Genomic DNA, 17,486 nt, shown 5'->3' on the forward strand with positions numbered 1-17,486 from the left:
ACAAGTCCACTTGGTCCTACTTCTTGTTCAGCCAATCACTAAGACAAACAAGTTTGTTTATATTTACGGGAAATAATACTGCCCACTTCTTATTTACAATGTCATCTGAAAGCGAAAACAGGTGTTCGCATGCCGGTGACATAGCCAGTGTTGCAAGGTATTTACATGCCAGATATGCTAAACATTGGTATGCCCCTTCATGCTTTGGCTTATAGATTGTACTATCTCTTTATAATCTTTTTTACAGTGCAAATATTTGTAATAAAATAATATAAAGTGAGCACTGTACTAATAATGCAAATATTATAATGCAGTTATATACATTAATGGTGCACCCTTGCCTGGAATACTGTGTACATTTGTGGCTAGCTTATCGCAAGAAAAAAATACAGCTCTTTGACTGAGACGAGTAGAAGAACTGGCGCAATCTGCTGCTGCTGCTGCTATGGAACATGGAGTACCTCACTCTTTGGCCACCACTTGTGGGAGAGACTCAAATGTATCAAATACCTATTGGTGAGAAATGACAGATATAAAAGATGAGAGGGACCTTTAGTACAGTCTTGGAGCAGGGTGGGGTACACAGTGGGCTTCCCATCAGGTTGTCACCCAGAGCCCTGGGGGAACCATCCTTGGCATTGGCGTGAGGCAATGTATTTTGTTCTCTGAGGCTAGAGTGATCTCCATTAAAAACTCGGCATTTTCCAGTTGTCACCACATATTATTAAATATTATTAAAAAGCACAGCAGCATAAAAGAGCATTTGGAGAGCGTGCAGGGGTCTAAAAGGGCAGGTAGAAAAACAGGAACCAAACAGCAGAGAGAGAATGTGTCTGTGTGGTAGGCGTGATGAGTAGACTTATTTTTTCAAGCCAAGCTTCTTTTACAGTCTCAATACCCCCAAAGATACAGGAACATTCCTACCTTAGTAGCAAGGCTGACATCTTTGGTATTTTATAGGTTACACGATAGAAGTGGGAGACATTTGGACATTAACAGAAATGGATTAATTTATCAAAGCTGATGTACCAAATCTTTCTCTGTATTTAAAATAGGAAGTAAGTATGACCCATGGTGGTGTCCAGTGGTGACCCATGTAGTAGGTACTTGGTACGTTTCTAGAGCTCTGGCCCTCTCTTAAGAGAGAGGGAACGCCAGCTTTTCCTGCTGGGGTTTTGTGTTATGCTGACCAGTTAGTGTTCTGGAGGATAGCCAGCAGTTAGCAAAAACTGGTGGGCGAGCTAAATGAGTGGAGGACAGGCAAGAAGGCTGGCTAGCCTTATGCTTTGTACGCCCTTTTGTTTGCTTTCTCTACAAGTACAGAGCTTCCTTTTGTTGGAAAAATGTGAGCAATCTTGTTCTGCTGGAATGAAAAGTGAGCTTTTCTCACAGTGATAAGAGTGTAGTCTCTGTTAGCTTCTTGATCACTGTGCTGTGCAGGCACATAATTAGCAGAAGAGCTTTTAAAGAGGCACTACAAGGATTCTGTTTGTTCCAGAGCAGTGTGAGTAAAGCAAGCTGGACACATGTTCCCCCTAGTGAATAACTGCAATAATGACTCCTGCCATAAACGTGGATTTGTCTGCAGATATAAAATTCCTCATTCTCTATAGTTATGCAGTTGATGTGATGAGGGATTCATGGATAAACTTGAAGATCCTGATTCTCAGAAGTGCTGAGCACTCACTGTCCCACTGAAGTCAATAAGAACGGCAGGGACTCAGCACTTAGGTTTTTGACTCCCCTTAAACTTGCCTTGCTGCAGAGATTGAAATAAGTGGCATTTTAAGAAATGTCTTGAGCAGTCAGACCTAGTGATTTTTGAATCACAAAACCTGCATCACCCTTTCGCCTGTGTGAAATATATTTTAAAAACAGACTTACACCGGAAAGGAGGATGATACTTTCTGCCCTAGTTTGTCTCTCAAGTCCTAGGACAGGAGCCTGCTCCTCTTTTCTTCTATAGTCTTAGATATTAGTCCTGAAAGCCTCCCTGCCTTACCCTTTAACTTGATCAAAGTAATGGTAAATTAATCCATTTCTGTTAATGTCCAAATGTCTCCCACTTCTATCATGTAACCTATAAAATACCAAAGATGTCAGCCTTGCTACTAAGGTAGGAATGTTCCTGTATCTTTGGGGGTATTGAGACTGTAAAAGAAGCTTGGCTTGAACAATAAGTCTACTCATCACCCCTACCACACAGACACACTCTCTCTCTGCTGTTTGGTTCCTGTTTTTCTACCTGCCCTTTTAGACCCCTACACGCTCTCCAAATGCTCTTTTATGCTGCTGTGCTTTTTAATAATATTTATTCATTTTGCATTTAGCATCATGCCTTTGAAACAGGGTTTATTCCAAGCCGAGGTGGTTTTATTATCAAGGCTGATCCTGCTGAGGATAGTAGAAAATTGTGGTTTCAGCTGTGGACAGTGTTCTTGTTGATTGTCGTTTCAGTCACAGACAGCAGTCACTGTACCAAAAGTTGATGGAATAAGGACATTCCCTATGAGATTGTTGGCTATGTTCTCAGCTTCTCATTCAAGGCTATTGGAGGGACAAATGTCTGCTACTAGAAAATTACCTGGTGGAAGATCAAGAGGAAAAGTGGCTGCTTGAGAGTTCTTGATTCATTTTATTCCTTGGGCCTACTAGAAACTTCTTTTGTGACCTTAGCCAAGTCATTTCACTGTCATTGCCTCTGATAATACTTCCCTACTTTGTTCTGTAGACAAATTCATTACAGTAGAGGAAATGCTCAAATTACAATGTTGATGCTGATGTTGTGTGAAATGACACATTATACCTATTGGATACCTCGCTTACAACATAGAAAATACTTTCCTCTCCACTCCCCCACTCTGCACCAATATTGAATGTGATTACTGGCTACACGTTCAACCAGGTTTCAAATGCCAAGTCGGTATATGTCGATGGTTTTCACCTCTATGTAGCAGTCTGTCAAATATTATGTGTCATGCAAAAAACTTTTACTATATCAACACAAGCTCTATGCTGAGACAAAAAATTATGGTTTACAAGGATTTGATTATGTAGAAGGAAAAATAAATGAATATTCAAATATGTTCTTTAAAAGAAGCCATTCATCATACACTTCCATGATTTGCTCATGTGGATAATTTAAGAACTACAGTGGAAATCATCAGAACCTTAAGGTTAATTTTGTGGTATTATACAACTAATAAAATCTCTTAAATGTGTTTTACAATCATTTTCAAATTTTTACCTTTCCTCCACTACCACTTCCTCCTCTAATTCATTAGTGACATCATAAAAAGGGCTTAGTTTCAGACCAGAGACACTGACGACCATTTGGAGGGAGGGCTAGTCAGAATACAATACTGTACTGTATATAGCTCTCTTGAAAACGTGTTAGGTAATTTCAGCATTTCAGCTTCCCCTTTGTAGCAGAAATTTATAACTAACCTTTGAGAATTGCAGGTGTTTATCCATTGAAGTACATTGGATACAATATATACTAATTTGATATATTTTTGATAGTAATGAAGTGTATGAAGAACTCCAATTTTATTTAGGTTTTTTTATTTGTTGTCTAGTTTGGCATCCACTGGTGGAAGTAAAACAGAATGCTAGATCAACATAAATTTGAACATGTTTTTTGGAAGCCTTACTATTCAGAGAGGCATTCTAAAATTACCGCAAAACTCTCAAATTTTCTGTGTGAACTGCAAAGATTGCTTTCTAAGGAATATTAGCTGCATCACAGCACTCAGCAATTTCCTCTATTTGCAAAAGCCCTTCAGAAGCCTGAGAACACCCTGTTTCAATTATAAAATTTTCAGTGGTCTGAAGCACAGTAATCCAGTGTGTCATTCAGGGAGAATGGAGTAGTCTAATAGCATTATTAAGATGCTTTGGCTCAGAATTTAAACCAATTTTTTTATTAGGCCCCAGAAGCTGGAACCTTAATGTGTAACAAAATGCAAATAATTATCTAATTTTAAAGCTTTTTCATAAAACTGTGGTTTACAATGCACTGTATCTTTTGAAAATAGAAGCACCATTTTTTTAAAATGCATACTTCAGGATGAAAGCCTGACCAACTTAATTTCCTTTTGGATTATCAATACCTGTTTAAAATTTCCCTTGAAAGGTGTGTTTTAAAAATATTCTGCGTTGTTACCTAGTAAACAATACTCACAAAACTACGTGCATTTTGACTGAGCCTCTGATGGTGCTGCTGAAACAAATTGCTGAACACCAAATAGTTTCCTCTCTGTTGGAAACACAGGAGTTAAAGAATCAAAGTTTTCTAGATGAAAAAACAAAACCCTCTGTAGAGAAATAAAAAGGTTTATGCTTCTAAAAGGCGATTGCAAGTAAGGGAGACGGGGATGTGGTATGCTGAATACATGTGTGCATACAGTATGTGTATATCCATGTTCCTTAGAAGGAAATCTTTGCAGCCAAAATAGAAGCTTGGAGAGATTTGCTGTAATTCCATAATGCCTCTTCGAACAGTGAGAATTCTAAAAGGGGCTTTATAAAATTTAAAACAATATATTTGAAGTCACTATGTAGTATCTTCAGGAATAACCTCCTCCAACAAAGGGAATTCGGGACGGCAACCACTAATTCCCACATCCATTTTAGAAGGTTTAATAGCTTTACTTTATTTTAAACAGCTTCTTTTTAGTATAAAGCTTCTCAAATGACTTCTCATGGAAGGACTCAGCGATGATGGTCAAAGAGAGATGTGTTTAAAGACCTGCAACTTCCCCATATCTTTAGAGTGATATATGACTTATAGTGCTTAATGATAAGGTTTAAGGCAAAAGTTTTAAATAAATAAATAAATTAATGGAGATATCCCATCTCCTAGAACTGGAAGGGACCTTGAAAGGTCATCGAGTCCAGCCCCCTGCCTTCACTAGCAGGACCAAGTACTGATTTTGCCCCAGATCCCTAAGTGGCCCCCTCAAGGATTGAACTCACAACCCTGGGTTTAGCAGGCCAATGCTCAAACCACTGAGCTATCCCTCCCCCCCAAACAAAACTGTAACTGTTTTGTTACAGTTTATTTTTTTCACTAGTATATACTGATCTCATATTAAAAAATAACATGCCCCATTTTGGATCTTGTATTTTACAGGGACATGGTTGAAGAGTAGTTTAGGGCTTGTACAACAAGAAGGAAATCAGCTGACCTGGACATACATTGCCCCACAGTTGGGTTATTGGGTTGCAGCCATGTCTCCTACTAACCCAGGTAAGACTGAAATGAAATGTATTAGTATTTCCAGTAATGAATATTAATGTATTCATATATAACACTTATATTTTTCAGGATGACCTCATCTGAGATGCCACATCTTGATCAATAATGGATTATTACAAAAGAGAAATCTGAAAGTAAAGGGTTAAAATCTTTTGGGGAGAGGGGAGGAATCCCTGTACTCAAAACCACTTACACATGAAACTTTATAAGCAAGTATTCCTTGCACTGGTGTCACTTGTGTCACCACTACCTGGTAAATTAATTGCTAGAAAGTGAGGGGAGTAATGATATTAATGTACTTGTGAGTTCCAACAATTACTAAAACATCTATTATGAAGTTTTTGAAATGGATTCACCTGAAGCTAATACAATCACAATTTAGAGTTGTCTTAATTGTTCTTTTGAAAGCTTTTGAAGTTTTGTCCTGACACCTGCTATAATCTCATTGACTTCATTGAGCTTGCACTAGGTGGAATTTGGAATCTGTAATGGTTGACTGCCCTTTGCAGATTGTCATTGGTTGGCATTCAGGAAGCTATTTAAATAACATAGAAATCAATGTAAACTAGCTGTGATGTGTACCTGTACTCCTGTTGAGACTATTCACGATGTGGCTTGATCGTTTGTTTTTTTTTCCTGTGGCCAGCTCTTTTATTCCAGTTCCCCGGCTTCAAATAAACACAGGCTTCTTTATTTAAACCAAACAAAAACCACCTCCTCAGAGAGTCTTCATTCATTAGGTTTTGATAAATTCATAACAGAGGTAGTGTGATGAAAATGCCTTGCCCTGACTACACAAACAAACCATCTACCATGTACATAAACAAAGCAACCTACTGTGTAAGGATTAGTTCTCAAGTCTGCCCAAATAGATTCCACTGAGCTTCCTCAGTATATGGAGAAAGATTCTTTCTGGCAGCTTTCTTTCCTTAAACGATTTATTTAAGTTTATGCTATAAAAAAATTCAGTTGCTGAAAGATCCAGCTTGACCTAGGGCTGAACCAAGGTTTAGTTACAGGTGTAGACAAGGACAAACTGTGGTTTGAATTCAAAATAATCTTGTAAAATTAATTGTACCTTAAAAAAGGGGGGCAGATGTTTTGTTTGTGTGACTTTCTTGTCTCTGACTTTAATGGTGTTTATACCAGTCATGAATTTGGCCCCATATGTCTAAAATATTTCACATTATCAGGAGTTTTGATTGTCCTTGTTGTTTTTCCTTTAGGGAAAAGATTCTGCTTGTGCTCTGACTTTCCTTTCTTCCTAAGCCAGCATTTCTCAGACTTAGTCACAGTGGAACCACTCTTTAATTGAGATTCTCATGGGCCATCTCCTCTCCCATTCACATAATACCTTATAGCAACTAAAGTAGTAGTTTACCTGGAAGAGTAACATTAGGAAAGAATGAATGTAGTTAGCTCTCTTTAATACAATATGTGTTTTCCTTTTATTTATTTATTTTTAGAACAGGTTAATCACTCTTTCTATTTTTGTTCTTCATTTCATCTCCCCCATCCCCTCTCTGTTTCACATCTGGGAAAGAGGAGACTCAGCACCGTCTTCCCAGCCAGGTCTCCAAGGACCACCAGCAATGGCTCTTGAAGCACAAGTGGTTCATAGACCACAATTTAGAAACCTCTAGGTTAGATCCTTAACATTGTTCAAACAAACAGGCAAAATTCTGTTCAGTCACAGTACATACCCATGTAACCCTGTCACTGGGAGTTGCACCTTTCTATCTGAAAACAAAATGTGGCTCTGTATTTCAAACTGTGTGAAGGATCTGATAAACTAATGGGATTACACATACATAACTGGGAGTAGAAGTTGTATACATGTCTCTTTCTCTGTGAGTAAAGAGTTTATCAACAGTTCTTAAAATCTTTAGTTTTACTCTACTGCATTTAAGGGCCTGGCTTTCAGAAGTGCTATTGACTCGAACTAGAGATATGAGCAACCGGTACCTCTAAAGATGAAGCCCTTAGTGTGCCACATCTGCTATTTACTGCAAATTGATCAACTTATGGTTAAAAAGAAATCTCAAAACAGGCAGCAGAGGGAAAGCAGTAGTTCTGCGGCATGCATGCCACTGGCTGAAGACACTGCAGGGGCTTCTGCACTTCAGCTGTGTGAGGTTGGGGCACTGTGGTATTGGATGGAGCCAGGAAGCAATGCTTAGCATGGCATGCTGTTCTTGCAGTCAGATGGATTTCCACGGAACAAACTGTTTGGTGTTGTTGCCAGCAGAACCATTAGTCACTCTCGCCACATCTTTCTCAGATATGGCATAAGCAGGCACTGCTGGTGGGGAGCACCTAATGGCAGTTTTGCTCATTTAGCATCCTGACAGCATGGAAGAAGGTGTCATAACTGTCAGTTAACTTGCCTCTCTTTGTTTAAAGGTTGTCACAAGTCTAAACTCTGTTTTCTTGCCTTCTAGGTCCCATTGTAACACAGGACATTACCACCTATCACACAATGTTCCTTTTGGCAATTCTAGGAGGAATGGCTCTCATTCTTGTGGTTTTGCTGTGTCTTCTTTTGTATTATTGCAGGTAAAGTTTACCATTTTGGGCATTCAGTTTGCATTTAGAATGTAAACATCCCTGCTTGCATGATACTGAAATTATGTACAATCTTTTATTGAAAAAAAATTACATTTAAGAAAACAAGAATTATGTACCTCACTGGCTTGAAAAGGAAAGAGACAGTGAGATAAAGTCCTTCCTCGTGTTGCTGGTTGCATATAGTGCAAGCTGTATTCCCCATTTTTGTTAGGAAAGGGGTTATATGAAGCATGGCACCTTTATAATGTATACATTTTCTGTAGAAGACGTTTTAGTACTGTAGATCAAAGAGAAGATGTGTATATCTTGAGCCATAACTGTGTTTCAGTGCTGTATTTGATCAGTTTTCAACCATCCCTATTCTAAAATGAATTGTAAGCCTTTGTCAGCGAATACATGCTATTGGTTCTCGTTAGGCTTTCCTGTACCGAACACTAGCCCAGTTTAAAATTAAGTTCTTGGGGTGTTTCCCTAATGCTTACTTAATTCACACTGATTCCTTTTTAATTGAACTTTGCTACTGAGAGTTGAGCTTTCAGTCATTGCTTGAAAATCCCATTATTTCATGCCTGCTGATCTTATTTATGTACAACAGGCATAAACATATAAAGAACAGGAGTACTTGTGGCACCTTAGAGACTAACAAATTTATTTGAGCATAAGCTTTCGTGGGCTACAGCCCACTTCATCGGATGCATAGAATGGAACATACAGCAAGAAGATATTTATACATACAGAGAACATGAAAAGGTGGAAGTTGCCATACCAACTGTAAGAGACCAATCAATTGAGATAAGCTATCATCAGCAGGAGAAAGGAAAAAACTTTTGAAGTGATAATCAAGATGGCCCATAGAAGGTGTGAGGATACTTAACATGGGGAAATAAATTCAATTAGTGTAATGACCCAACCATTCCCAGTCTCTGTTCAAACCTAAGTTAATGGTATCTAATTTACATATTAATTCAAGTTCAGCAGTCTCTCTTTGGATTCTGTTTTTGAAGCTTTTTTGTTGCAAAATTGCCACCTTCAAGTCTGCCACTGAGTGGTTAGAGAGGCTGAAGTGTTCTCCTACTGGTTTTTAAATGTTATGATTCCTGATGTCAGATTTGTGTCCATTTATTCTTTGCGCAGAGACTGTCCAGTTTGGCCAATGTATATGGTGTGCGGTTGCTGGTGAGTATGTGCTTCAGTTTGGGGGGCTGTCTGTAAGCGAGGACTGGTCTGTCTCCCAAGATCTGTGAGAGTGAGGGATCATCTTTCAGGATAGGTTGTAGATCTTTGACGATGCGCTGGAGAGGTTTTAGTTGGGAGCTGAAGGTGATGGCTAGTGGTGTTCTGTTATTTTCTTTGTTGAGCCTGTCCTGTAGTAGGTGACTTCTGGGTACTCTTCTGGCTCTGTCAATCTGTTCTTCCACTTCAGCAGGTGGGTACTGTAGTTTTAAGAATGCTTGATAGAGATTTTATAGGTGTTTGTCTCTGTCTGAGAGATTGAAGCAAATGCGGTTGTATCTTAGAGCTTGGCTGTAGACAATGGATCTTGTGGTGTGTCTTGGATGGAAGCTGGAGGCATGTAGATAAGTATAGCGGTCAGTAGGTTTCCGGTATAGGGTGGTGTTAATGTGACCATCGCTTATTAGCACAGTAGTGTCTAGGAAATGGACCGTTGGTGTGGATTGCTCTAGGCTGAGGTTGATGGTGGGATGGAAATTGTTGAAATCATGGTGGAATTCCTCAAGGACTTCTTTTCCGTGGGTCCAGATGATGAAGATGTCATCAATGTAGTGCAAGCAGAGTAGGGGCATTAGGGGACAAGAGCTAAGGAAGCGTTGTTCTAAGTCAGCCATAAAAATGTTGGCATACTGTGAGGCCATGCGGGTACCCAGAGCAGTGCCTCTGACTTGAAGGTATATATTGTCCCCAAATGTGAAATAGTTGTGGGTGAGGACAAAGTCACAAAGTTCAGCCACCAGGTTTGCCGTGACATTATCGGGGATACTATTCCTGATGGCTTGTAGTCCATCTTTGTGTGGAATGTTGGTGTAGAGGGCTTCTACATCCATAGTGGCCAAGATGGTGTTTTCTGGAAGATCACTGATGGACTGTAGTTTCCTCAGGAAGTCAGTGGTGTCTCGAAGATAGCTGGGAGTGCTGGTAGCGTAGGGCCTGAGGAGAGAGTCTACATAACCAGACAATCCTGCTGTTAGGGTGCCAGTGCTTGAGATGATGGGGCGTCCAGGATTTCCAGGTTTATGGAACTTGGGTAGCAAATAGAATACCCCTGGTCGGGGTTCTAGGCATGTGTCTATACAGATCTGTTCCTGTGCTTTTTCATGGTTGGTTTTTCATGAGAGTATTCAGTTTTGAGAGCTCAGTCTTAATCTTTCCCTGTTTGCTGTACAGGATGTTGATCAGGTGTACCATTAACTTAGGTTTGAACAGAGACTGGGAATGGTTGGGTCATTACACTAATTGAATTTATTTCCCCATGTTAAGTATCCTCACACCTTCTATGGGCCATCTTGATTATCACTTCAAAAGTTTTTATCTTTCTCCTGCTGATGATAGCTCATCTCAATTGATTGGCCTCTTACAGTTGGTATGGCAACTTCCATCTTTTCATGTTCTCTGTATGTATAAATATCTTGCTGTATGTTCCATTCTATGCATCCGATGAAGTGGGCTGTAGCCCACGAAAGCTTATGGTCAAATAAATTTGTTAGTCTCCAAGGTGCCACAAGTACTCCTGTTCTTTTTGCAGATACAGACTAACACGGCTGATACTCTGAAACCAGTCATAAACATATGTAACTCTTTTTGTTATGGCATACTATAGGAGGAAGTGTTTGAAACCACGTCAGCACCGTAAGAAACTGCAGCTTTCTACAGCATTGGATGGTTCTAAGAAGGATCAATCAACCTCCATGTCCCACATCAATTTAATATTTTCCCGACGGGAGTCAGAATTTCCTGGTGGGATGTCTGTTGCCAGCAATGGGCACACTGAAAACTCAGGCGTTAAGGAGTTAATCAGTGCTGTCCACATGGAGATGGTATCTTCTAGTGGAGAAGCAGATTTGCACACTCCTATGCTCAAACATTCATACAGCACCTCACAGGAGTTTAGCTCCCGAGAGGAACTGCTTTCTCATAAGGAGAAAGACAAGAGCCGAATCTCCTTGGAGAACCTGACTCCTAGTGGGACTTTAAGAAAAGGCTCCCATAAGTCAGTGGATACTTTTCCTTCAAAATTAAGAAAGTCCATGGAAACATCAGAAGGATATGAGTCCCCTATCAAAGAAGATTACAGGAGAAGTTACAATGCTATGCTGTCTCAGCCTTTATTTGAAAAGCAAGAGAGAGAGATTCAAGCATCCATAAACCATATTTCTTCAGGAAGTAAATACAATATTCAGGAACAAATGTACCCCTCCCCATCAGCCCCTGAAAAAGAACTGCTAGATTGCAGACCTACTGAATGTATGATGTCTCGTTCTGTCGATCATCTTGAACGACCTACATCTTTTCCTCGACCAGGTCAGTTGATCTGCTGCAATTCTGTTGACCAAGTTAATGACAGTGTTTACAGAAAAGTATTGCCTACATTGGTCATCCCAGGTCATTACATGAAGTTACCAGGAGAACATCCTTATGTTAGCCAACCGCTGGTTGTCCCAGCTGACCAGCAGCTTGATATTGAAAGACTTCAGGCTGAGCTTTCTAACCCTCATGTGCAGCTTTTTCCGCATCCTCAGCAGCAGCTGCAACCCCAACAGTTATCATCACAAGCAATATCTCAGCAACATTTGCAAGATGCAGGTGCAAGTGAATGGAGTCCACAAAATGCGTCTATGTCAGAGTCCATATCCATTCCTGCCTCACTTAATGATGCATCTCTGGCTCAAATGAATAATGAAGTGCAGCTCCTTACAGAAAAAGCTCTGATGGAGCTAGGAGGTGGAAAGCCATTGCCTCATCCTCGGGCATGGTTTGTTTCTCTAGATGGACGTTCAAATGCTCATGTTAGACATTCATACATTGATCTCCAAAGAGCTGGAAGGAATGGAAGTAATGATGCCAGTTTGGATTCTGGTGTTGATATGAATGAACCAAAATCTGCCCGAAGGGGAAGAGGAGATCATTTGTCCCTGCAACAGACTCACCAGCCACTGCAGGCAAACCATCAAAGAGAGCAGAAAGTTTCAGATAGCACAGCTTATACACAGCTTGTGTATTTGGATGATATGGACCAAAGTGGCAGTGAATGTGGAACAGCAGTTTGCAGCCCTGAGGACAGTACCCTAAGAAACCTATTGGATGGAGCTAGCAGGAGAAGTGGGGTCCAGTTGCCCAGCCTGCAGGAGGAAACAATAAAAAGAACTGTAGAAACCACACCTGACCCACTAACTAGTCCCGAACACGGAACATCCATCCACGATGAAGACGATGATGACGACGACGACGATGATGAAGATGACCAAGGAGAAGATAAAAAGAGTCCTTGGCAAAAACGAGAGGAAAGACCACTGATGGCTTTCAATATAAAGTGAGCTATTACAAATCCACCTTTCTGTGGAGTATGAAATTGCCAAATATTCTTTCTGTGGAAGTGCTTAATTGTTTGTGGAAGAGAAAAGGAAAATCTTTGGTGGGCAACATTGAAAGAACTTTATATGCATTACTGTGTAAATGTTAGAGAAGAATTAAATCATTACTCTGAAAAGTGATTTAATGGATGCCTCCGGTGAGACAGCTGTAAGAAGAGTGTGATTGGTATTCCATTTACTTGATGTTAGTCATCAAGGATGTTGAAAATATTGACATTGTTTTGGCAGGTTTTATGACCTCAAATCTCCTTTGAATGGGAGCAGGTGAAACTTTGTTACATTTTCTTAAGCCAATTTTATCATGATAATGCTACTGAAAGGGTATCTTAAACACAAGAATTTGACACTTGGTGTCTAAAGTTATGCATTATCTCAAAGGAAGGCTATGCATTGCTGCTTTTTAATATTTTGCTTATACTATGCTTTTCTTATTTTTACAAGTTGGTTGTAAACATTTATGTCTTTATTATAATCTGTTCAGCAATTTGTTTTAATGTAAAACTGAAGGAAACTTGAGTAGCATCCCTTGGTATTGGAGCCTTTTTATGAAACAAAATTGAACTTTGTGTCAGCTGCAAGCCCTCCAGTTCTGGTCTCATTAACTCCAAGTGCCTTTTTTAAAGTAACAATGAACAGTCCATTCTTTTTCTAGTTGCTTTTAATTGATCTATTTGGATTTTATAAATTTCTGAAATTATACCTTTTATTTTAAACTGCATGCCACCAAGTGTCCCATTTGTGCTGAGCATTTCTCATTTCAATACAGTGTATTCTCTAGTTATCATGTGTACTGTGGATTCTGTTTAGCTATGGTAGACTAGAGGACGTTTTAAAGGCCCTGATGAAGCCAAGAAGATAGTTTCATTGACTGTATATGTGGTTACTTTCCTCTGGAATCCTATGAGCGAATCTAGCTCATATAACATGGACTATGGACCGAGCAAGTGGACTGAAATGTGCTTTAAATTTTTGGAAAAAAATTATGTACTATCCAAAAGTGCCAGAATTACTCTTCTGTGCTTTCTCTTTACAGAGCTGCTTGGTTATCCAAAAATTATAATTGAAAATAAACTTCAAAACATTAACTTTGTGGGGGTTTTTCTCTATCGGGAGTCTTCATGTTGTTGAGTAGGCAAAACTATTTTGGTTCGCTTTTTGTAGTACAATTCTATGGGATTAATTTAATTTTTTTAAATCTCTTAACTATTAATTTACCCCACATTTAGGCCCCCATTCAGGAAAGCATCCCTAGCCAGAAAAATGCTTAAGCAGTGGGGGCAATTGGGGTGAAATCAGTTGGTCCAGGATTTCACCCTACGACTTCAGTATGTTCTTAAAGTTGTGTGTGTGCTTAATTGCTTTTCTGAACTGGGTCCTAAGGGTATAGGTAAAGAACTGGGTCCTAAGTGTATAGGTAAAGAAAAGAAGATACAATAAACGGAATGTAGTGGAATAAATCCACAAAAGTGGAGGATGTGTATGTATTTAGTTCAATCATTTCCCGTAGCATTAGCAGCAGATCTTAGTAGTTATGCATTATGTAATTTCTTGAGGCCTTTAGAGAAACTTTTTTATATTAAATATTTCATGCTGAATGCTTTTGTTATGCTTCAATCCTGGAAATGAACTATAATATATTGTACCAGAAATCTAATCTACTGTTTGTACCATGCATTGAATATGTAAAGCACTATATAAGTGCTAAGATATTATTATTAATCACATTCCAGGCCCATCGTGTTCATTTTGAAGTTTGTGGGAGTTTTGCCACTGACTTCAAGGGAAGCAAGACTGGGGCCTATGAGATATATTGTGTGGCCAGATCATCACAGTTTTACAAATAATTCTGTTTAAATCAGTGGGCATTTATCGGCTTTCTAAAGCCACTGGTAACATCTTGATGATTAATTTGATTACTATGTAAAATAGATTTTGATTAAACCTACATTGAGCTTATTAGAATTACTATAGTAATTATTTTTCAGCTAGGGATTTTCTTAAAACTTGATCAAAATTATTCTTTTTTGCGGGGGGAGGGAGTACATGCGTATTTAGATTTAATCTTTTAAAAACTACTTTTCAAAAAATCCATTACATTATCTTGTAAAGATAAAGGCAATCATTACTAAACTAAATTGCAGACATTTATTTCTAAAACTGACTAAATTTGTGCTGCTTTTACATTTAAAGGAAAAGCATATTGATGGTTGACAATTTTTTTATAGTATTGTAATGTATATAAATTCTACTTGAAGTGAACTAAGCCAAGATGGATATTTGCACTTGCAGACCTCTTTAAAAATAGTGTTTAATGTTTTTAATATTACAATCACTTGTGGTAATATAATATTTTGATTGTCAGAATATGTATAAAATATGAGCCTTAGTAAATCAGATGTCTGAACTACATAAGTGAAATTAGAAAAGAATAATACAAATCAGATGACAGGTAGGGTTCTTGGTTACTGGCTGGTTTGTCACGGCATTTCCATTATAAAAAGTTAACCCTTCCCATAATCTCACAGGCAAGTGACACTAACTCTGTGCTGACTTTCTTTAATATTCAAAATATCCGCTAACCCAGATTTGGTAAAATGTGAAGTCACTTGCTTATATTTTGCAGCTGCACAGTGATACAGAGACAGATTAAAAGTTCGAAAATCTGTAGAACTATGTTGAAATTCAAGAATATGACTTGACATCTGCAGATTGAAGCAACTCTAGTCCAAGTAGCACATGACTGAGAAGATTAGTGTAAGGTTGTGATTTTTTTCATTAAAAGACTGCAGTAATGACAAAAGGTGCAAAGGTAATGAAAAAAGACAATAATTGAAAAATATGACCATTGTTTTGCACCCAATATAACCATTTTTACTATTGTACAGACATCAAAGTATCTAGAATGTAGCGAGCTGATAGGTGGATAAAGATGGCAACTCCTCAGTTTTATATATGCATGACATATAACCTAGTTTAGGATCAAGGAAACCTCATGACCATGCTTGGAATTAATGTTCTCACTGAGTGTGTACTGATCTCATTGTTTGCCCGTAAGTTCCCACTCCCTTAGCATTCTGATACCCAGCTCTCAAACTTTATTAAATTGTTCATAAATGAAGTTAAGATTTTGTCATGGTTATTTTTAATAAGTCAGACAGGTCACAGGCAATAAACAAAAATAACTGTGACAATGTGGGGATGAGAACCCGAGTCCTGCTGTGGGAGGAGAGGGGGTGGTCCAGCGCCTGCCATTCGCAGTGGCTGGGAGCTGTGGGATCCCCCTGCCGCCCTAGGGCTGAAGCGGAAAATGTCACTGAGTCTCTGACTTCCAGAGACCTCTGTGGAATAATTTTTGCTTTATTCATAAAGCACTTTGACATCTGATGATGATTTATTTGTATTACCATAGTGCCTGAGAGCCCTAATCATGGACCAAGTCTCCTTCATTCATACTCAGACCTCAGTGGTTCAGGAGCCAAATTAGCAATCAACATTACCCAAAAGAGCCATGGTAGTGTAAATTCATTGTTTGTTTCATTTACTATAGTACTATATATGCATATTTAAACAGTATGACAGGAAATATTTAGTTTATATGTGCTATTCTGACAGCAAAATGATTGACCAAGTATTATTATTTTATCAACTACAGTTGGTTAATAATAAAGTAAAAGCATCCTGATTGGTTAATAACTGATTAATAATTAAATCACACACTTTTAATATCATATGCTGCGAAGATTCGCAGGAGACACATTAAAGAGCCACTTGCGGCTCACGAGCCTCAGTCTTGAGTATCACTGTTCAAGGTGCACTAGAAACATGGAACCAAAAGACAGTCCCTGCCCCAAGGAGCTTGCAGTCTGTCTGACACATGTTCTAGAAGTACAAGATATTCTGGTAGCAAGTGCAATTGGTTTGCAAAAAAATAGTTTGCAAGAAAAAAATTTAAATCATTGAGACAAAGCTGTGACCCTCTTTAGCATGGCAGTGACAGAGTTGACCAGTATTGGAAAGTGAGTCAAGCAAATGACACAGTTAAAATAGCCTTGGGCATGTTTTCTGTCTTAAGGAGTCCTCCTAAATTTTCTCCTATCTTCAGTTTCTTCTTTTAATTTATTCTCAAAGGCCACATGTCACAGGCATCCCTCTTTCTGAACTAGCTGGTACAGATTCCACCATGCAAGATAATGGAGATGGATGTGGAACCCTTTCCCCATGTAAATGGATGAGATGATTATCTTCACTGTTTCTCTGGGACTGCTGCAGTCCCTGGTGGAACCAGAGGATGAGATTTGTAACCAGCTAACATTCATTTGAACAACGTAGGCAGCTCCCTTCCCTCCATGGCAGCTCAGTATTGTCTGTATAGATAAGACTTAAACCTTGTTATAACATAGTCCCAATTAAACCGCATAAGCAGGCTCTAGCCCTGACTATGTTGGCCAGCCAAGACGTTTTGAGAACATCCTTAGACATGTTTGAATGAGGAAAAGAATATAACCTTGCTTCTCTAATAGTAATGTACAATAGATTGGTAATCTTGAGTCAGTGGGGGACCAAAGTATCCACAAACTACAGTGCTCTCAAAAATAAAGTTGGATGCCTGCCACCTAGTGGCAAACCGTTTTATCTACTAGTGAGACAGCTATCAGCACTAGACAGCATTTTTGGAAAGAATTTAGGAGGTGAAGAAATCTAAGCAGATAAACCTATATAGACACTGCAAAACTGCCCTTTCAGAGCAGCAGATATTTAATAGAAACCCTGTCAAAACTGATTGTTGACAGCCAAACCAAGCACAGAGCTACTGTCAGTTAAAGTGATTCCTGCTGAATAGAATAGCTGGGACACAATCCAACCTGCTCACTTTCCGTTTTCACCACTTTCCATTTTAATCACTAACAGCATTTTAATGCGTTAAAGTGAATTTTTCTGCACTTTCCTCTCTCAGCTTATTACCTTCATCCTGTTTTAATTTTCAGTTTTCTTTCCTTCAGTAAATGTATCTACTCATTTTCCAGGCTCAGTTTAGAGAAAACATTATAATC

At 38.9% G+C, this 17,486-nt stretch overlaps 1 protein-coding gene across 2 annotated transcripts in view; it reads left to right on the forward strand.

Moving 5' to 3' along the window:
- The window catches only part of FAM171A1 (family with sequence similarity 171 member A1), a 132,853-nt gene extending 119,333 nt beyond the window's left edge, over positions 1–13,520 (forward strand). For both annotated transcript variants that reach the window (XM_005282435.5, XM_065586921.1), the window contains exons 6-8: positions 5,135–5,251; positions 7,702–7,816; positions 10,665–13,520. In XM_005282435.5, coding sequence (XP_005282492.2) covers positions 5,135–5,251; positions 7,702–7,816; positions 10,665–12,378 — 1,946 coding nt within the window. In that variant the 3' untranslated portion in view covers positions 12,379–13,520. The remainder of the gene's footprint in view (positions 1–5,134; positions 5,252–7,701; positions 7,817–10,664) is intronic.
- The last annotated feature ends 3,966 nt before the right edge of the window (positions 13,521–17,486 follow it).

Source organism: Chrysemys picta, chromosome 2 (genome assembly GCF_011386835.1).
Source record: "Chrysemys picta bellii isolate R12L10 chromosome 2, ASM1138683v2, whole genome shotgun sequence".
Taxonomy (NCBI): Eukaryota; Metazoa; Chordata; order Testudines; family Emydidae; genus Chrysemys; species Chrysemys picta.